At 36.3% G+C, this 21383-nt stretch overlaps 3 protein-coding genes across 3 annotated transcripts in view; 1 reads left to right on the forward strand and 2 right to left on the reverse strand.

Moving 5' to 3' along the window:
- The window catches only part of LOC137398277 (transient receptor potential cation channel subfamily M member-like 2), a 34494-nt gene extending 32145 nt beyond the window's left edge, over positions 1 to 2349 (forward strand). Inside the window, exons 33-36 of the mRNA XM_068084407.1 lie at positions 115 to 147; positions 1318 to 1446; positions 1869 to 1982; positions 2212 to 2349. Of these exons, the coding sequence (XP_067940508.1) occupies positions 115 to 147; positions 1318 to 1446; positions 1869 to 1982; positions 2212 to 2328 (393 nt within the window). The 3' untranslated portion in view covers positions 2329 to 2349. The remainder of the gene's footprint in view (positions 1 to 114; positions 148 to 1317; positions 1447 to 1868; positions 1983 to 2211) is intronic.
- Positions 2350 to 2543: 194 nt separating this feature from the next.
- LOC137385694 (prefoldin subunit 5-like) lies at positions 2544 to 7166 on the reverse strand. Its single transcript, XM_068072221.1, has 6 exons — positions 7098 to 7166; positions 5325 to 5460; positions 4944 to 5078; positions 4699 to 4773; positions 4387 to 4492; positions 2544 to 2740 (listed from the first exon to the last, which is right to left on the reverse strand). The coding sequence occupies exons 2-6, from the start codon at positions 5433 to 5435 to the stop codon at positions 2673 to 2675; spliced, it is 495 nt and encodes a 164-aa protein (XP_067928322.1). The 5' UTR covers positions 5436 to 5460; positions 7098 to 7166; the 3' UTR covers positions 2544 to 2672.
- A 1360-nt stretch (positions 7167 to 8526) lies between these two features.
- On the reverse strand, positions 8527 to 16602 carry LOC137407707 (uncharacterized). The gene is made up of 5 exons (XM_068094090.1): positions 16446 to 16602; positions 15086 to 15147; positions 14595 to 14689; positions 11065 to 11174; positions 8527 to 9239 (listed from the first exon to the last, which is right to left on the reverse strand). Exons 1-5 carry the CDS (start codon positions 16495 to 16497, stop codon positions 8986 to 8988), a joined length of 573 nt encoding a protein of 190 aa, XP_067950191.1. The 5' UTR covers positions 16498 to 16602; the 3' UTR covers positions 8527 to 8985.
- Between the last annotated feature and the right edge of the window lie 4781 nt (positions 16603 to 21383).

The raw sequence follows: 21383 nt of genomic DNA on the forward strand, positions 1-21383 counted from the left end.
AGGTTGTTTTGTTTTTAGCAGCATAATTGAAAACGGCGACATTCCGTTGCAGTTGTTGTAACAGTTGCTGACAACTTTTAGCTTCTAATTAAAGTTATGTTAAACATTTTACAGATATTGTACGAAAGCAGTCAGGTGTGGAGAAAGGTAAGTTCACAACCTGAAGTGCGTTTGGTTTGCTTTATCGTTACTTTTTAAGGCTTCATATTAATTCCTAGTAAAATTATTTGCTGCTAACTAAATCTCTGCCATCGTAAGGTGCTCAAAGTACAGCCAAAGATTGTTTGCTTGAAACTGTACAAGTTCATTCTGCTTATTTACTACTGTTGAGAGTATAGTCAAACCTCTACAACTACAGTTGACTCATTCTGAGATCAGCCGTTGCAAGTTAAAACTATTGCATGTCGTAGCAAATATTCATACTGGAATATACTGCAATTCATTTAATTAGTTTTTTAGCGGAAAAACCTAAAAACTTACTAATAAATACAGCGGGTTGATTAGCATATATATTATTAAAACAGATGTATTTCATAAAACTGTGAAACAGACTCAATGTAAAACATTAAGTTATATGTAGCAAACTGAGTTAATAAAGTGATATTTGATAAAATGAAGCTCTGGTAATTAATTAATACAAACAAAATCTTCTGTTGTTATATTCCTATACCTTGGAAACAGGTTAATGGTAGTGTAAGGTTAACAATGCATTGGTTCGGAGTAGAAATGGTGACAGAAATGTATGACCTCATTTACTTTAACATGGACTAAATAAAGTTTAAACTAATTTAGCTTACATGTTTTTTCCTTTTTATTTTTTCCTGTTTTAAAATTAACTTTTGCTTCCACTTTTACTTATCAACTATTTCGAGAAACTTCAAACTCAGTATGGTAACAACTACATAGGGTGCAGTTGAATATTTGCTCAAATTTTACATCTTATTTTAAAAGCTTGTTGTGATGATAATGAGTAGAGGCTTGACTAAACATGTGCTTGTAAATCTGTTGTGTCCAGACATTGGGTTTAGTCTAGTCTGCCGATGTCAGTGCACAGCTCCTTATAAAAGCTGTCATGACTTCACCTGTTCAGCTGGTATTCTAACTTCACAATCACCATGTTCATTCTCATCAGCCTTGTGGCAGAACCCTAAGCTTCTTATACTTGATATCTGCATGCCAGTGTTCAAAACTTCAAATTGTTTTGAATCAGATCTTGTGACATTTGAATACAGCAGATTTATTTTGTCACTGTCACCAGAATGCAGCAGTAATGGGTTTAGTTGAGTGGAATATTCAAAACTTCCGTGTATATCTTAGCTGATGATGGACCAAAGCGCGGATGCTAAGGAAGAGGTTGCTTTGGCAGCCATCAAAGACAAAGCCTTCGGAGATTGTATGACAGCAGACTGTAAGGCTGCTCTCGAGTCTATCTCTAATCCATGCATAGTGAGTTATAAGGTTATCCAAAAGTGATATATCACCCATGGCTCTGCCATATCTTATTTTCACTATTAAACATTACAATATAAACACATGAGTAATCTCATCAATCCCTCAGTAACCTACCAGTGTGTCTATTCAATCAGACACTGGACACCTGCTCCAGTGTGTCGGATTGAGTAGACACACTGGAGCAGGTGTCATGCTAGCACATTCTATGTCTTTAATTTTACATATAGTCTAGAAATAAAGGCGGGTCATATGGAAAATATCAATAACTATGCGTCTCTGTCAAAGTTTATAGCCCGTTCTTTGGTTTCCAGCTAAATGCCACAGATGAGGCCCTGAATATGCAGTCTTCAACATGTTTGATGAAATTAATCCTATTATTGTTATTATTTGATGACTGCTACTGGACGTACTTGCAGATCTACGAAGGCTATTGCGATGACCCTCGAAACACAGACAACGCTTGGGTTGAAACCCTGGTATATAACTTTCATGATGACACTAATGAGGTTACCAAAGATCTACAGCTTAAGGTATACTTGTTATCCACATGTTTGGCAGCATGAGATGTAAGCTCCTAAAAGGTTGAGTGTGATACGATGAGTTTGAGACACTGGCAGAAATTAAAGCTTAAGCAAACAGCTTTACAAGGTGCCGGACAACGTTGATTTACGGCACACTTTGGTTAGCGGTAAAACAAAGCTATCAGTGAATAGTGTGCAGGGACTTCATATATCTATCATGCTGTGATCATTGTTTCAGCCTGGTTCCAAAGTTAGCAGAGTCGCGTGGGTTGAAGCCTCTTCAGACCTTATTCTATTTGCTGGTCAAGGGATGATTGTAAAGAAGCTGATAGACATGCATGGCGCTGCCAGCTGAGTGAACACCCCACCTCCCCCTTGAGAACTTAAGCTCTGTCCCAAACTTACTTGATTTACAATCATGTGCCTTTCAGTAACTGTTTTACTTCAGTAACCGTCTACGGCTTCAAAGACTGTGATATTACCTCTCAGATACCTTTTCATTCATACAGTATATCCGTCCTATTCGCTCTACTTTTATAAGCATTTTCCAGATTATTTATTTTACGACTACTTTATCATGCACTTGTCATATGATTAGATAGCAGTACACGATTTTTATGAATTTTATGTTTTATATAATATTTATGTATAATATTTACCAAAAAAGTACAGAATAAAACATCTACATCAGCATAGATATTAGGCCTTCTGTTGTTGCTGCTGCTGCATAGCAGCCTGTACCTTCATCTGTAGCACTTCCATGGCAGCTAAAAGTGTAATACAACATCATCCTTCAGCTCTATAACTGTGTAGCACCATGATACTCGGGGTAGATTCTTAAACAGTCCACGGTTTAAAAATCTACACTGAGATAAAACAGCTGACACTGAGATAAAACAGCTTTATGTTATGTACATGGCAAATATTGGCATGATTTAATCCACCAAATTGAGCTAGTATGTGTATTGCAAGGAATGCTTCTATTTAAAAATAGTGGTCTGACCAGTTTAATCACCAGTGGCCTTTCATGGAATAGAATCACAATTTGGTGTCCCCAGTGATGCACATTATATAATTAAGCGATGGCTGCTCCCTTTGATCCTAACGTGATACAAATTTCTATAAGTTAACATTATATAACTCATTCTTATTGTGGGTACCGTACATCCTTATACTCAAGCCGCGCGGCTTGTCGTTGGGCGCGGCTTCTGGTTCAAGGTCATAAGCCACGGTTAAAGCCAAGTTTTTAAAACTTACGTGAGGCTTAGGGCGGCTTCTCGATAAATACGGTCTCTGCTCAGTTCCTCGCTATAACCATAGAATCGCAGTCATGATACACTTTTATGTACGAGATTTTGGCGACCTACTCGTTTATTTTCAAGGTCATGTTTATGGAATACTTTAGACTAACGAAGAATTTATTGCTAATGTTTAACTCACCACACTCGTAGGTCATTAAAACCGTTTTATTCCTGACCGGCATCTTTCCATAAACGTGAAGCCCTCTAACAGCGCAATAAAAATCTAGCCGAGACATGGCAAGAAGTTTTTGATGCAAGGGTTTAGGAATTTTAATTCGAACTTGGAAGTAAAAGAAAATTCTTTTCAAATGTACTGATGTAGCCTGTTTTCTTATTCAAAAGTACGGGGGTATAGCGAAACCCTTCTCAACACTCTCGCTCCTGAAGGGGTCAAGGATGACAAAACCTCGGTCGTTAGCCGCGGTCTGTGGGCGTACGCGGCTTGTTGGAGAATTATTTTTTCTTTCGTGAGTCATCTGGTTTTGAGCACGAGCCGCGCGGCTTGAGGATGAGGACTTACGGTATAGCAAACAGCCAAAGTAAATTCTTTTGCATCTAAAATCTGACACAGCCTTCTTAATACGTGTATATGTTCATAATTCATGGTTTTCTTTTGCAAAATTGCAAACCAGTAGAGCTCCAGTATTTCTACAGAAATTCAAGCTTGAAATGATAAACACACAAGACTTCCACAAATTTATGGCTTATTCAAATGTCAGTATGTATACAGATTTACTGCATAAACCAAAATAGCTTGATATTCTATTAGCAATGCAAATAGTTGTCGTAAGTTATCGTTAGCCTCAATGATAATATGGCTTATATTTGAAAAATAGCATCACCAGTTTGCTTTGGAAATTAGCTGAAGTAGAACATGTATAAATCCAGCTAGACTAGTTTAAATATCAACAAAGTAAACATACAATAGCATTACGGACACTCGTATATTGTAAGCTTGCTTCATATTTGTGTGAGCAAATATAACAATAATTTATACAGAGCTCAAAATACATTAATTTCATATGGCCAAAGAATATTCACCACCGAGTATATGTAACCTGACCATACCTGATATCATTTTAGATCTTCCAGAGACAACTATAAGCACTGACCTTGTTTCATATTATACTTTTCCTGAAGTTGAGGCTGCACCAGTTCTATTTGTTTCGTTATGAAGTCCATCTTTCTCTTGAAGTACAGGCTAGCCTCGTTGATTGTCTACATGACACATTATTAATTAGTTTAAAGTAAATGCGGGCAGAGAAGGTTTATGTTGAACTGCGTAATGGACACCTTGTCATGGTGCATAGAGTAGTCATGGTGCATAGAGTAATCATGGTGCATAGAGTAATCATGGTGCATAGAGTAGTGCTTAATAAGTACTCAATGAAAGCTAGGAAAGGTAACTTGTAAGCAAAGCTAACCTTTTCCACATAATAGCCTGTTCCGATGTCTATTAAAACTTTATTGTCCCCAGCCAGAGTTCCAGCTGCGTATAACTTTAATAGGCAGTTAAGGATGTTACTGGAGCATTTTGAAACTTAACCACAACAAATAGTAAACAATCTTACACCGCTTTAGGTTTACTGACCAGGTGAGAATTTCAATTAAAATACTTAGGCTTTAGCCATGAAAATAAAACAATCAAAAATTGAATAATAAAGGATACAGATGAAGTAAGAGGCACCATGATCTCCTTCCCAGCATTTTCTGAATTCACGGATGTGAGCGTATTACGAGAAGAGAGAAATCTGCTCTGAATATCTTTCATCTGCTGCATTGACTTTTGAAGATATTCCACCTCCTTCACAGAAAGTAAACGAACAACAAACTACACATTTATTATAAAGGCTAGGGAATTCCATCACAAAGTAGTAACTACATTTGTATCATTTATTCCAAACTCAATAGTATTTATGAAAAACATCAGGAAAAGATAGATTGCTCAACACCGTGTTATTCACAATGAGTGTAAGTAGATTCATAAAAACATTGCTGCATTTGAATTTAAGTTTAAAAGATGTGAAAATCTGCTATGACATTCACATACCTTTTCAAGAGTTTGAGTAAGTTGATTCAGCTGCTGAATAGGAAGCTGAGAAAGATCTACTACTTGTCCACCGGCATTAGGGGCGTCTTTAGAGGATTTAGCAGATGCCATCTGTATATTAACGTCAGCTTAATATCTAGAGCATGGTAAAAGTGTACAAAAGATGTAAGAACTTTAAATGTCTGTCTGAACTCAAAATCCCTACACTAAATCTAAGCAAATCAAAAGGCTTTACGATATAGAGTGTGCAATGTTCTATATGGTAATGCTATAAAATACCAAAATGGTACTAATTCAAAGCAATACTCTCCATATCAGCAAGCCTGATGACTAATCTACATAGCTGGTAATTGTCATTAGCAACAAATTTCACTTGACATCTACAGCAACACACAAGTATATGGCATTTTATGATATTCGAGTAAGACTGGAAGATGGGTACGCTAATTTCATTAAATTTGCAATGTATATTTATCTCAACATGCTTATTGCAAGCAGAAGCTGCACATGACTAATGTGTCATTAATTTACACGGCAACAGTAAGTTCTATAAACTTGGTCAGGTGCCTTTAGGGGTGGGAAATGAAGAAAACTGAAAAAAAAACTCAACTGTAGTTAAGCAAAAAACTTGTTTATTGCATTGTGAGTTATGGAGTTTGACCCACTACTTTCATGATTGAGAGCTGCAGCTTGACTAAGTAATGAATCAAGGTGACTCACAATCTCCTAGCTCTACTTATTGCATATCACATATTTTACAAAGTGCTGCTTAAAGAAGAAGCTAGACATGCTTAACCTGAATATACAATTTCTTCTGGAACATGATAGGGAAACATGGAGAGTTGATTAAATCGATAACTACATTGGTGTCACTGCAGTTTTGTGAGAAAGGTGAGCATATAAGATGAAAGCTAGCAAAACTTTAAACATGCTAGTTATTGAGAAATTTCTTCCGGTCGACTTTAGACATTTTTGCTCGCAACTTGTTAAAATATAGACTTTCAATTAACCTATGTAATATTATGGCTTGTATTTTTGACTCACGCACCCTGTTGCTAGTAGTGTGACTGCTTGCTTATTGAGATAGAAGAACCATCTTTGTAACACATATAGGTATAAATGTAAAAATGTCAAGATTATCAGATTTATCAGATTGACAATGGTAGCCTACATAGACAGGGGAAAAACCATTTTTTCAATTTAATTTTTCAAAATAGTCAATTGGTTATTTTTTGTCAAGTTGCTTGGCCTGGTATTTAGGTCACCTAGTCCTTTACTTACCTAAGCCAAGCATACACTTATTTGGACAGCTTTAATATAAATAATTGTATAACTGCTTTCAGTACACTGCATTACCACGCCCTATTTAGTCAGGTTTAATATAAATAAATGTATAACCGCTTCATTACCATTTCATTCAACCACTGCATTACCATATAGTTTTCACCAAACAGGGGGCTATTAGCTCTTAAGGAGTGTACTTATGTATGAAAAAAGTGGTTTATAACTCGCAGGGTAACGTCGCACAAAAATCAGGAGACTGAAAAGACGTTAGGCCGTATCTTAACAAATGCAATCAGCAAGAAAAGCGAGTAACCACAAATGACAATGACCGAATGAGACGAATAACTTATTTACAAAAAAGGTCAAATGTCAGTTGCATATACCATTTCTAGGAATCAAATAATTAATCATACAAAAACACAGCAAATATGGTAAGCAGACGCAGTTTTTAAAAGAGTAAATGAAAGGTTTGTTACGACGCTCACTAACATCTCTAACAGGCGTTTTGCTCGCGCAATTACTTGGCTATTAAAAAACGATAAACAAGAAGCATTTGTGTGTGGGTAGGCAAAAGTTATCGTATGAATTTGTGGCTACGCAATATTAAACTTATCGAACAAATTAAACAAAACAGTGTATGTTGTCTTCCCTTACGTTCAAGAGTTTATGATTTTAGTGACAACTCCAAATATGTTTTAATTTGAACAAAACATTTTTGCAACAAATATATTAAAAGTTTGTTACCAATTTATAATGAAAATTGTCTTTAACTTCAGGACAAAACTAAAGTTCACTACAGCTATGAAACGTTTAAACAACTAATGCAAACAGTTTTAATAAACTGAAGTTTAGCTAAATAAAATGCTCAATACAATGGTAAGGATGTTTTGTATTTTATGTTAAATATTTATAGAATGAAACTTTTTGTAGCTGACTGTTAATAATAAAAATGGAGAACAGACAAAAGTGTCTAAACATTCAGATCATTATTTAACTCATTAATTTGTCATTCTTTCTAGATATTTTCATGTTATTAGCTCCACACGGTTTGGCACATAATGAATTATGGATTTTTTTGAAAAAGACCTGTTTTCTCTTTGAAGTATATTTTACGCTATCAAGAAATGTGAAAGTACACTTTCTACTTAACAGCAATAAAGACTACGTATAAGCTAGAAACCATTACCACCATTATAGAATTTCACGCAGACAATACACAGTAGCTTAAGACAAATTGCCTTAAAAAAAAAACTTAATAAAAACTAAATAAACTTAATAAAAAAACTTTTTTGGACGTGACTTACCATTAAGCTAGCATCGCTTGTATTGAAAGAAGGCAAGCCAAAACAAATATACGCTTATAATCAACTCTTTTAATCCTCAGTTGAAAAGGATTTAACAGTGATTCAAAAACTGCTTCAACATTAGTTAAACTTGAACAAACTTATTATTTCAGATACAATATTATTATGTATAATATTATTATATTATTATTTCAATAAATAGCAAGTTTGATTTTGCGATCCAGAAAAGTGTAAATTGTGAACAGATAACACTAATACTAAATCAAAAATACACTGCAAATGACTTATTGCATTTTCTCTTACATGTATATTAGAAATGTATAACGCTTATGTCCATTTGAGGTAACCTGACAGTGTATTAAATCTTTTGTCTATCTACAGTAAACAGTGGAATGTTGAATAAACATTGAAATGAAACAAATGAAACAATGAACATGAAAAAGTTGGTAACATGTAAACTTTTCATGCACATTCTGCATACAGATGTAGGGCATTGCTGCCTCAAAAGCACTTGAATGGATCTAATCGAATACTTAAAAGCTGTTTGTAATGTCATCAATTGGCACTGGTCTTTCATGTTTACGAGACAACATGTAGCGATGCAACTAAGAAAATGACAATTTGTTTGAATACTTTATTAGACTAGATAGAGATTAATTAGTTGCAGGTTAAGTACAGATTAGCCTTAGAACATAAAAAAAGAAAAAATGATATCATTCTTTGCAACTATATAGCATGTTTAGCAAATTTTAGAAGTTAAATTATTGAAAAAAGCATACGGAACATCATAAAAATAGCAAATTGTATTTTATTTGCTGTTAACTAGTTGGTTAGAAAAGATTATTTATAATAGTTACTCCAATATAGCTAGAGCAGCTACTATGTTATTCAGGCTTAAGAATTAAAATGTTGTAAGATACTAGATTGGCAAGAGACAGCGATAGAGAAAAAGTGAAGGAAGCATAACTTTGAAACTGCTTTGTTGAGTTCTGACAATATTCAATCTCTACATCTAAGTTTCTCACATCTATAATCTGTTTTGAACAGATAATTAAATTCTCAAATATAAACATTCAAGTCGCGATTTCGGCATCAGCGCTATTTTCTCGTTCTTTCATCTCCTCGTAGTGTTCCTTTTCGTGGTTGACTTTGTGACGAACGAGGTAAAGAACGACAAGAAAAAAGACGAGAGTAAATAGTAAAAATACAATGGTAACCACCAGATTGGTAGTATTATCAGCTGGAATACCAAAAAACTTCTTTCCAGCCTTGGTAATCTTCTGGCCAGTTGCTTCATTTATCTTGTCGACTCGGGCCTCAAACATTTCTATAATTGGACAACATAACAAGTGAGTTGTATTCACATAGCCTCAATAAGTAGTCAATGCAATACTTTCATCTTTCAGGTGATATACAGAACAGAAACTGATAAAGTTAGAATGGTGCCGGCAGAATCGGTGTGAAAATTTTGCTGAAAAATTGAGTGAAATTATGATTTGGGTACAACATAATTAAATTCGACTGAACAAATTAATATTTAGCAGTCTAATTGGGTAGCTTTAATCGCTGCAATTAAACAGCGCAGACTTTAAAAAATATGTGAATCAATGAGTTAAGCGAGTCTTTGAACAATGCAAAAACTGGACATGACAAGCAATTCGAGAAGAATAAAGTAGAAATGATGGTTTATGCTGGTTAAAGTATATGCTTATTATGATAGTTGATAATACTCTATATGATAATATATAAATTATTCAACTATCTCCCAGTCAAAAGTAATAAGAAAAATTAAAGAAAATTATTTATAAAGAAGAAAAGGCCAAAAAAATGTATAACTTTAATAAACATGGAACATGTAGAAGTCTTTTCTAGACTTGCAAAGTATAAACTTCACCACCAGATGTGTTATATATGGTATACCATATATAACACTAGACGTGTCATATACGGTATACCATATATAACACCAGACGTGTTATGTACGGCATACCGTATATAGCACATCTGGTGTTATATATGGTATACCATATATGTGCGTGTTTGTTAGTTTTTTTCGCATGCTCACTATCTGCTACTATCTTTGGAATAGCTTTAAAAAGTTGTTACTAAGAACGAGCAATAATTTCAAAAGCAGAATTTAAATCTCACACGTTACCGCCAGCATAATTGCATGTTGCTAAGACACTTTTTTACAAACAGCTTTACAAGTTATGCAGAGTTTGGTTGGCTCAAGAGCAATGTCAATATGTATGCCATTTTTCCCTAAAGAATTTTTACTTTCACAAAAATGACTCAACAGCAAGTTTTTCAAACATTTTCTTTTCATTCTGTCTTTCTATTGACATAACAAAAACCATCATTTTGTTGATAATTACCAATGCCATTAAAAAGATATACATACGTACATATGCGCAAATGTACATACATATGTACATACATACGTACATACAAGTATAAATATTAAAGAAAAGGTAAAAAGGTAGACAAGCTACCATAAACGCAGACACCTTTTAGATGGCTACGAGTCTATTTAACATCATCGTTGAGAAATTTCATGAGGATATAATTGTTTCAAGTTCAGCTAAGAAGGTTGGAAAAAAACCCATTTAGAGCTACATTTTTAATCATCTTGGTGAAATATATTTTGTGTGCCGACTTTTACGGCGGTGTTCAATGCCGACCCTGTTTACAATTGCTTCAGTGTTTTTAACATGGCTGCTCCAGGGCTCGCTGTTATATGTAGGGCATTACATTTGATGGTAATAGAATATCCTTGGTAAGTACTTGAGAGAAAGTCCGCCAGACATGTAGTTGTCTTGACGATCTCTTCCGTCCGTTGTCAAGGCAACGGTTAGTTTACAGTTCTTAGTCAGACAGCTTTGAATACAAATCACTAATGAACATAACTTGGCCTTCGCCTCGCAGATAGAAGAATAAATGGTACTTTGTGATACATCGCTGGAACCACTAGGGCTATGTAACACTGCCAGCGCTCCAGCTGCAGGAGTTGCAGTATCTGCCCCTTACCGCACCCTTTTCTTTGAACAGGTTTATATGAGCTGAATTGTTGTAGGCTCTGTTAGCAGTGGGACATTTATATTTTTAACTTATATTTCTATGTATACCTCTATGAAGTTCTTGGTTATACATACCTTCAGTTTTTTGGACACTCAGCTTATCACCAGAAGTTGATGAAATTGTGATGGTGACATTGGAATTGGGTGTGTCATCTATAACGCCTGTCAGCTCCACACTGAGGTTGCTAAGGAACAAGCCAATATTGTTTTGAGGCTTTGCAGAATCATTGAATATCTAATTTAATGAAAGTGCAAAACTCAACTGAAATTGGATATATTGAAGAGATAATGTTTTGTATACAAAGTGTGAAGCTCTACCATGGTAAAATAGCTTGACACCACGCCTCATTTTCTTCTCTATGCATTGAAAGGCAGCAATGGCATATCTAAATGCAACTAGACATTAAAATTTAAAGAGTGTTAAAGCCATACATATGTTATACATGTAGTCTGGCAGCCCAGATTAAATGTTGCCCATATTAAATTAAGGCTCTCCTAAAATTGCCGCCACCGACTGAGAGGGTGAACACATGAAGTGGTGGCAAGTAAGCCACCTGCTGAGAGGGTGAACACATGAAGTGGTGGCGAGTGAGCCACCAGCTGAGAGGGTGAACACATGAAGTGGTGGCAAGTAAGCCACCTGCTGAGAGGGTGAACACATGAAGTGGTGGCGAGTGAGCCACCAGCTGAGAGGGTGAACACATGAAGTGGTAGCAAGTAAGCCACCTGCTGAGAGGGTGAACACATGAAGTGGTGGCGAGTAAGCCACCAGCTGAGAGGGTGAACACATCAAGTGGTGGCTAGTAAGCCACCTGCTGAGAAGGTGAACACATCAAGTGGTGGCAAGTAAGCCACCAGCTGAGAGAGTGAACACATGAAGTGGTGGCGAGTAAGCCACCAGCTGAGAGGATGAACACATGAGGTGGTGGCTAGTTGCATTTTAAAGATCTTTACTATAATAAGAGCTGTGTCATCCATCTGAAGTCACAATTACAGGTTAGAAAAAAATTGCTTTCAATAGGATTTGAACTAGCAGTTTTCGGCTTGGTAGACTAACACTCCGACAGCTGCACTAATCAACCGGCCAATAAAACTCAGAACATTTGTATGTATACTTATTACACCTGATCATCTTCATGGCACACCACGCTGCCAGGGTACTAGTTTATGTAAAAACTCCTACAGTGTAAGTAAGCCTTCATATATTTTGCAAGAGCACTTTCTTCCACTATCACTAACCAAGACATCCCTGGTTTAAAGATACTAGCCACCCACAGGAGGCAGGGGTTCACGTACTAAGATTATGGTTTACTCTAACTGTAAAATATGCAAACAATATTGTTCAAATATATAATTATTTTATTACTTTCAGTTTTGTGATATTCATGGTAGAACATATTAAATATTTGTAACTACCTCCGCTGACTTATGGCATATCTTGCGCCTAAATATTGTACATGGTCATATGCATCTGCAAAACTCTAGGAAAAGTTGTTAAACAGACCAACAGAAGCCATGATTTGACTAGTAGGTATTTTAGCATTACTAGCAGCACTGACAAACTACCAGCTGGTGCTACGCATGTATCTTAGTGTTTCTAGCCAGACTAATTGCCTTAATCAAGGAGGGTACCGAGATTAGTAACTAGTACTATATAACAGCAGCTGTCTCTCTCCCCCCTCTCTCCCCCCCCCCTCTTCCCCCCTTCCCTCTCTCTCTCCCCCTCTACCCCTCTCTACCTCCCTCTCCCCCCCTCTCTCTCTCTCTGTCTCTCTCTCTCTCTCTCTCTCTCTCTCTCTCTCTCTCTCTCTCTCTCTGTAAAGTTAATATTCTGACAAGTTGACAAGCTCTCATGGAAATATTCTGTAAAGTACGAGCAACAGAGGGCTTGGCAATGTCCAATGTTTTCACATACACATACCAGTTTGTCATGATTGGCTCATATGAATGTATTTCTTAAAATCAATTAACCAATGAAGTGTGTAGCTTGAAAATCAATTTAAAAAAGACAAATATTAAAATTTTACTGAAAGCTTTAAAGCAGAAAGGCTGATGACAAGTTTCTAAGACATGTCTCACCTCCAGGGTGATGTGAAGAATGGTTCTTGACACAATTAGCATATACTTTTCTATAGCCTCTGGCCCTAATTGTTTCAAATGCTCTAGCACTTAGCTAAAGACTGGTTCACCCTGTATCCCCTTATGTCAGGGTTGTCCTCTCAGCGATCATTCGGCAGCTATGTGCATCGTAAGCTGATGATATCACTGATGTAATGCGGATGTGCCGGAAACATCGCGGCTATCAAACTTTTCTGTCTAGATCTGTGCAATGAGTGAGCGGCTGTCACGATTGCTTGATCTTAATCTATATTTTTCCTTCTTGATAGTCGCTGCGGGACTAGTATTCCATCGTTTCACCGATCACATTGTGTAATGAGGAGAATATGTCAGAGACTATGCACATATTTAAACGAGGATGAGTTTGTGATGAAGTGAACGATGTTATCACAAACGATCACCAATGCATTGTGGGATTAACACCGACATACTGCTATACTGTGTGAACCAGCTTTAAAGGTTGACTTGCAACAAAATTCACACTACAGTTATTTGGTATCAAAAGACTCACTATGTCTTACTCTGCTGTGTTGTAGGTGCAAAGTATGTGGAAATGTGATTACAAGCTCTTGAAAGCTCAAAAACAAAAAACCGCCATAGATTGGAATCAGTTTATTTCTCTGACGTAGCCATTACATTTGGTTATTGTTTTGTCACGTGATGTTCTCATGTGAATTGAAAGGCCAATAAGAGGCTCAATATAAAACTTCTCGTAGCACTAGTTTATGACAAACACTTCGGGTTTTACCGAAGACCCCGTATCAAATATAGATGCTCGCTACTTTACAGTTTTGTTTCAGCCTGGTCTAATCGTCTAGTTGTAATCTGATCATGTGACCTATATTTCACGAATAATTTCTGCAGCATTTTTTGATTATCACAGGTGACCAACAGGTTTGTCATGTTTATCAGACAATGATATGTATTCCTTCAAGCTAAGGTTGAAAAATTAAACGAATTTTTACGGTAGGTTTTGAGATATCAGTGCTCAAAATGACAGCATTACAATGACGATGAAATAGACGCGTAAGTACAATAGACATGGTTTTATTGAATGCGTGAAGTATATTTGTGAAAATATTTCAACGAATGAGGCTGCGTGAAAGTGTAAACAGAAGCCATCTCGTATAACTACATCCCATTTGAGCCGTTTTATAAAGAGATTCCAAACTACGGCGGTCTCGTGTGGCTGCGATTGTCTATTCGTTTTTTAGCTTTTAAGAGCTTGTAATCACATTTCCACATATTTTGCACCTACAACACAGCGAAGTAAGACATAGTGAATCTTTTGATACCAATGAACTGTAATGTGAATTTTGTGGCAAGTCAACCTTTAAGCCGAGGTGTTAGCTAACCAGACTCTATGACAGATGATCTGTACAAAGGCTGGTTAATCTACATGTCGACACTCAAGAGATATGCAAATATATATGTACTTACACACTTTACATAATCTAGGTTAAATAGCAAGATTTAAAATGCTTTACCCTTTGAATGGATCATCACAGTTCTCAGCACAGTACGTCGATGCCTCCTTCGCAATCGCGTCTCCAAATTGAGAATCAGCCACAATTTGAGTGAGCTACAAAAACAAATGGCTGATGATGAAACGCATTTTGAAAACTTGTCGTAGTACTACGAAATATGGTAGAAATGGTCATGGCGAGTCGAGTTTTTCAAAACCTTTTAAGATAAGAAAACTTTAAATTCTTTGCCAGTTCATTGAGCCCTAATCGGTAGTAACTGTGTGTGTGAGTTTATTACGTTATAATGAGATAATACATCAACATATAGCAAAAGAAAACATAATATTAGCAAAAGGAGCTGCCCAAATAGTTTAAACTAGAAACAAGGCAGCCCAGTAGCATTTAAAAGTAAGCTGAATTTCAAATAAAGACCAATTATAAACAAGCTTTATAGCAGTGCAACGTGCTAAGGAGAAATCAGCCTCATAGGAAACCATTCAATTTTTTCTTACTTTTTCCGTATTCACATTGTATATTGATATGCTCACTCCATAAGATGTGGCATCGCAAGTCACTAAAACAGAGCAAATCATGGTAAATACAAACTGTGTAAAAGAATGTGGATTGCTCCAACAGTTATATGTGGCTAACAGAACTAAAGTTAAAATCTTTTTTTTATTGTTTTCCAAACAAGAACATCATTGATAAATCTAGTCCATAGATACAAAAAAACTTTCCGACCTGCCATGGATAACTAACAATAGATGAATTGTAATCAGTTCATATACGACTGTGCCATACATGGTGTGTAGCTTGAGGCCAGCTAATCAAATATACTGTACTGGCTATTTGACAGCCTATGTACCATATTATGAGACCAAAGGTTACTCATAAAATACTTGTCCACAACCTGACTGCTGGTGTATCCTTCCTAAATTTACCTATAACGCGTTTACCTATAACGGTCCAGTAAATTACTATAATACTCTAGCTGTTGAGACTAGTCAGCAAGTCTTGGTTTGCTAATTCTGATAATGGAGCGGCTAACACAGTCACTAGCTTTCACTTTTTCAGTTACTCGAGGGGCTGTGCTTTTACTTCCCTACAAAGTATGGAAAAACCGGCTTAAAGCTTTCGAGCTCACTTTTATGGCTGCGACTAAAGGTTTTATATCTTACGAATATGAGAGGAGCACATCATCATATTACAACCAATGCTGTCTTGTTATGGAGTCGAAGACTATCCGTAAACCATCCCTCAGCTGCCACCATGCTAATTTTCATCAGCAGTTTCTACTATTCATTTTTAGTAACAGCAATTTAGTTGTTTCACCAGAAGGCATGAAATGTGTGTCCTGTAGAGGAAACAATATTCAGAATTGATCTAACTGTAATGTATCAATGCATCCATTGAATGCTTTTATCGAACTTGGTCAGGTGTATTGCCCATAGAGAGATAAACCTGAATTTAAAGAAACCCAGCCATATACATGGTGACCACAGTTGAAAAACTCAAGTGAGCATATTGTTAGCTGAAGTCTGAAGTTACAAACACATAGTCACCACAAGACAATGGGATGCTTGATAGCTGCATGGCAGGCCACTTGTAGATGGCCAACCAGCTACTAGATACGAGGAAGTATGAGATGAAATTATTTGCTAAGGTCAATGTCACGTTATTCATACTTTAGCTAGGTGTAGAGTATCAGCTAGCTCTAGCCTGCAGCTAACTAGCTCTAGAATGCAGCTGCTTGCCTTTTTGCTAATAGAGAACCGTTTTTAAGGCACTCACACAGTGTGCGTAGATCACAAGTTTCTAAGATAGCTCTGTGAAGCAAGAGTATGAAATAAAGCTAGGTATAGTTGAACCTACCCACTAGACAGGTAACCAGAACCAGCACTGCTGTCACACCGTTGCTAGTCATGCTGAATGTTGTGCGACAGCGACTAGTAGAGTCAACACCAAACCAACTGTTATCTTGTCTAAATAGCTGCTAGGCTCCAGCCGCTAGTGAATCACGGCTCCGACTAAGGAGGGCACCACGCATGAATGACTGCCATTGACATGTATGTGTATTCAAGCCAATGATTGTCGAGAGAGAATAATTGCCTATCTCAAACTTTCATCTACTGTATGCATATAGATTTTAAGATAATCGATTCAGCTAACTTTGTCTGGTTAACTTCAGAAAGTACTAATGCTGCTAATAACAAACTAAGAATTGATCGCTCCATTAATTAGCTGGTCACAACCGATTACGGAGGAACTGTATTATGTTTTGCTCTCAGCTAATTAATACGGTCTTGAAGCCGATTGTAAATATAGAGAGAGAATAGAAATGCAAGTTGTTGAGCAGCATTGTATTGTACCCACCATTTGAAGATAAAATGTAGCATAATTCTTTAGAGTAAAATACGGTATATATAATAATTACAGAATGCACTGAGCTATACTAGCTCAATTGTAAAAAGAATATAAAAACTTAGATTATAAATTTTAAAAAAGGAAGGCATCATCAAATCTGCAAAAACTTAATTGTAAGTTGATTTGAGTCAACTTATTACACCTCAACATGAACGAAGCAAAACTATTAAAAAAGGTCCAACTCGCGGGGCATGTTTTGTCAGCTATAGAAATAGTTGCCCAAAGATGCACTCAGCAAGGGGAGTAGGCTGCCAGGAAATCGGCAACCATTCTCCTATTAGCTACATGCCTTGAGGCTAACGTAAGGTTGTATATATATAGTACGAAAAAATGAAGTCGTGGAGGGCGAGCATCCAGCCTCACAGTCTAACAGCAGGTAGTCAATGAAACAATGGGAGTTGTCATCTGTTGGCATCAGTTGCTTATAAGCCATATCATTGGCATATAACTATTATAGTTAATAATGAGTTTTTCTGAAAGAAATCCCATAGAAGAAAGTATTTTGCTTCCTCAGAAAGGAACCTGCAAGCAATGTTAAACATGATGAATGAATACATACAGATTGTATGACAGATTAGCAAGTGTAGTAAAACATTGAGCTACTCCTGTTCTAGCAGGAACACATAGAGATACTCCTGCTCTAACAGAAACATAGAGATACTCCTCCTCTAACAGGACCATAGACATACTCCTGTTCCAACAGGAACATAGAGCTACTCCTGTTCTAACAGGAACATAGAGCTACTCTTGTTCTAACAGGAGCATAGAGCTACTCCTGTTCTAACAGGAAGTAGCTGAATCATAGCTTAGAGTATGAAATAACAAGAAGGCACATGGTGGCATCAGAGCTAAAAATTATTGTTATTGTAATTCAAGTCTTTAAAAAGATTCTAGTAGTACTATGGGAACATTATGAGAACAACAACACTTCCCAAAATGCCATCTAGACACACGCATCTCTTTTAATGAAGGAAGCCATGCTCTATCAGAGTAACTAGTAGAAATTGAGGGCAGACTGGTGTAATGAGCACCATTGAAAATGAAATAGGTCTACATAGATGACTTCTGAAACTTACTACAAACTTTTAAACACAGATATTCTTAAAAAGGAGTCGTCTACACTGTAACTCGCTAGTAATGTACAACCATAATAAGTCACGACCTTGTAAAATGCTCGCACCCTCAACCCTTATTAACAATACAAGGGATAAAGCAGTTTCACTTTATTTATAATTTGCTTATTTGATATAGTTTGCCTGCAAACACAGAGCACAACCTAGCATGCTCGCCTCTGGAGCAACTTTTATATGTTCATCATGCTTTACATATCATTATTGAACAGATCATTACTGGCTGCGCAGACAGACATAAAATCATAGAATACAAGCTAGGTGTGCGTAGCATGCATACCTCATGATGTAAAACTGACTCGCTCACTAAGTAAGAGATACAAATCTGGTTATATAACTGAGAGCTGTAAGGTCTAACTTCCAACTGAAAGAATGTCCCCCTACAACTACTATTACGGATAGGTGGTATGAAAAGAAAACTCTACCCTATAATTAATGCCTGATCTTTAAAACCTTCAGCCCATCAGCATCCTACAATTCTATCAGTTCAATTCATGACCTCATGCGCCCATTCATGACTTCATACGCCCACTCATGACAGATAGGAATGGTATTCGCATACAATTTCTACCAGCTCATCGTATGACCTAGATCCGCCTACAGATTGTATTTATTGCCATGAATAACGACCCCTAATACAGCAGGCAACGTGACAAGCCAAGAGCATCTCTGTACATCAAACTTGAGTACTTTATTAGTAGCTAGTAGCTAGTGTGCGAGTGCTCTTCATGTTACATTACAAGTAGTTTCCTGGGTATTCCTTCACTCAGCAATGCAAAACTGTGGTTCATCTTGGAAGCGCTTTGTGCCCATAAAGTAATATCTCCAATGAAGTATAGTGCAGTGAAACGTAGGACATTTTTGTATATTAACACGATCATATGTAGGATCAAATACTCCTGTATCAATGCATTGTAATTCGTTCAATTCAATCCGCAGTTCAGAAATACTGAAGAAACTGCAACCGCGAGCTTGCACGATACCCACCCCTGGACCCCTTCCTTCCTACCAGTATCTCCATCTTTGCTTCCAATTATGACCTTGTAGAAAAGTTGGCACACTTTGAGCACCATATATAGTCAAGGCTCCATAAAAATATGGGCTATAAACAGCTGTTAGTGCGAGCACTGGCTAACTATCTTTGTATTGTTATCGTAGAAATGAATTGAATTAAACAGAACTTTAACAAAGTACCTAATCTTTTCCAACTCAAAAGTAAATTTCATCTTTAGCGATAGAACAGAAACGATTTTGTGGAATCCGTACTCGTAGCCCAAATTTTGCCATCGACAAAACTCTCCTGTCTAGAATTACATTGTTTGTAAAATGTTTTTGTGGCAAATATAAATAAATCATCAGAAAAGATGTTCTGCAAAAGATTTGGACATTCAAAAATGATGCCGTAAGAATGTGTTGCTGATAACGTTAAGTTCTTCGGGTTAGCTAGACATGACAACAATTAGAGTACTGCTTGTGCAAAAGTACACCTACTGATTATAAATTATTCTAAAAAATATCATTTCTTTGTATTTGCATAAAATGCACACAGTAGACTGCCACTGTTCACACTTTTACAGCGGTATAAACATAGAACTGGCTCTAGAGGATGGTAGAACTCTATTAACAACATTTTTAAATAAGATAAGTTGTCATACAGCCCACTGTCATACAGCCCACAACCAAAGTGATAATGGAAAAAGAAAGGGTACTGCTGGGTGAGAAATGCAATATTAGCAGTCAAATGGCACTGCAGTGCAATAGGAGAACTGCAATGGTAGCTGCAATGGTAGCTGTAATGTACTGAGTGTTATTATGTACAACAAACAGCAATAATGAAAGGAAAAGATTATATGTTTATATCTCTCCCCTGCAATAAGAGAAATGCAATATTAGAAGTAAAATGGCAAGCTGCTGTGTAATATACACAGTTTGAAAGTTGGTTGTGTTGAATGTAGAATGGTTTTGACAGTATCTGTATCAGAAAGCAAGCATTAGCATTCCCGTGTGTCTGGAAGTTTTTTGCAAATTGGAGCAAAATAAAGAAATGGGTCATGTCACAGAAACCATGGTTAAGTCGGGTTTGGGAGATTTAGAGTTATCTACACTAGCAGAAGGAGAAAATTCTCAGTTATTTTGAAAAAAAAACTTGATTCCAGCTTAATTACAGCAGATTTTATGGTCAATAAACTGAATGCATGTTTATCATTAGTGCAAAAACATAGTTCTGAAAAAACTGGTGTTAAAGTTTGAGAAACGAAAACCAATGCACAATTTTGTTTATATTTCAAACGTCATAGCAACCAATATCAAGAAGTTGTGATATTTAGGTGTGATCTAGATTTCTGTATTTATATCTAAAAAATTATGCTGAGTTTAAAAATCTAAAAATATTCTAGCTGTTTGTTATAGAAATAGATGAATATCTATAAGAGAATGTTGGCCTATTACTTAATTTTGCAGATGTTAAAAACGGCTTGGCAGTACCACGATATTGGGCACAGCCGTAGTATCATCAACAAAATCTTTAGAAAAATAATAACAGTAACATATTGCACACCATCGGTCACTATATACTTTGATCTTGTAAATTCAAATGATTATTCTTATAGGTAACTAAATCTTATAATAAGGTAATCTTATAAAATCGAATAATTATTCTTACAATTAAATATTGTAATAATCTTATAAGAATCGTTAGAAAAATATAATCGTCATTTCCTTTACTTTCACTGCTTTGGACATCAGTTGGAGTACCAAAGTACTCATTATAAGTGTCCAAAATGTCGGCAAATTAAAATCCAAAATTAAAATCGGCAAAAAAGAAACGATTACTTTTCAGTACTTCTACGTTTATTACAGAAACCTTCGGCAATTGGACAATGTCATAGACTGGTGAAATGTGCACGCTTTTCTCGTGAAATGCGCACAGCTTTATGGTTCTATCAACTGTCGCACGGCTTTATGGGCGTTTTGATGACCAGTCTTAATTTTGATTAAAAAAGGCTTGTCAAGTTTTAATGACGATTTTAGGCCAAATTTACCTTTCTATTTATATACAATCCGATCAGATGGGTAAGTTTTAGGATATTGTCTACAATTTTCAAAGACTTGGTAACATATTTAAATAGGTTTATATGTGTTTTGTATCATTATTATACTTGAACGACTTTACACAAAAATGGTTAAATTTTTGATGGGATTTCGGTAGCAGGGTTTGGGTACAGTCGATGATGAATAACTTTCGTGAGTTGTGTGC

The sequence above is a fragment of the Watersipora subatra genome, chromosome 1 (assembly GCF_963576615.1).
Source record: "Watersipora subatra chromosome 1, tzWatSuba1.1, whole genome shotgun sequence".
NCBI lineage: Eukaryota > Metazoa > Bryozoa > Gymnolaemata > Cheilostomatida > Watersiporidae > Watersipora > Watersipora subatra.

Bases quoted from the DNA above. Each gene is read 5' to 3' on its own strand.
- LOC137385694 (XM_068072221.1), bottom strand. From the start codon at position 5,435: ATGGCATCTGCTAAATCCTCTAAAGACGCCCCTAATGCCGGTGGACAA. The intron at 5,079-5,324 runs GTATGTGAATGT...CTTTCTGTGAAG, and splicing joins TTACTCAAACTCTTGAAAAG to GAGGTGGAATATCTTCAAAA. The intron at 2,741-4,386 runs GTCAGTGCTTAT...TTACACTTTTAG, and splicing joins AAAGTATAATATGAAACAAG to CTGCCATGGAAGTGCTACAG.
- LOC137407707 (XM_068094090.1), bottom strand. From the start codon at position 16,497: ATGACTAGCAACGGTGTGACAGCAGTGCTGGTTCTGGTTACCTGTCTA. The intron at 15,148-16,445 runs GTAGGTTCAACT...GCTCTGTTTTAG, and splicing joins TCTGGTTACCTGTCTAGTGG to TGACTTGCGATGCCACATCT. The intron at 11,175-14,594 runs GTAAAGCATTTT...CTTGTTCCTTAG, and splicing joins TGTGATGATCCATTCAAAGG to CAACCTCAGTGTGGAGCTGA.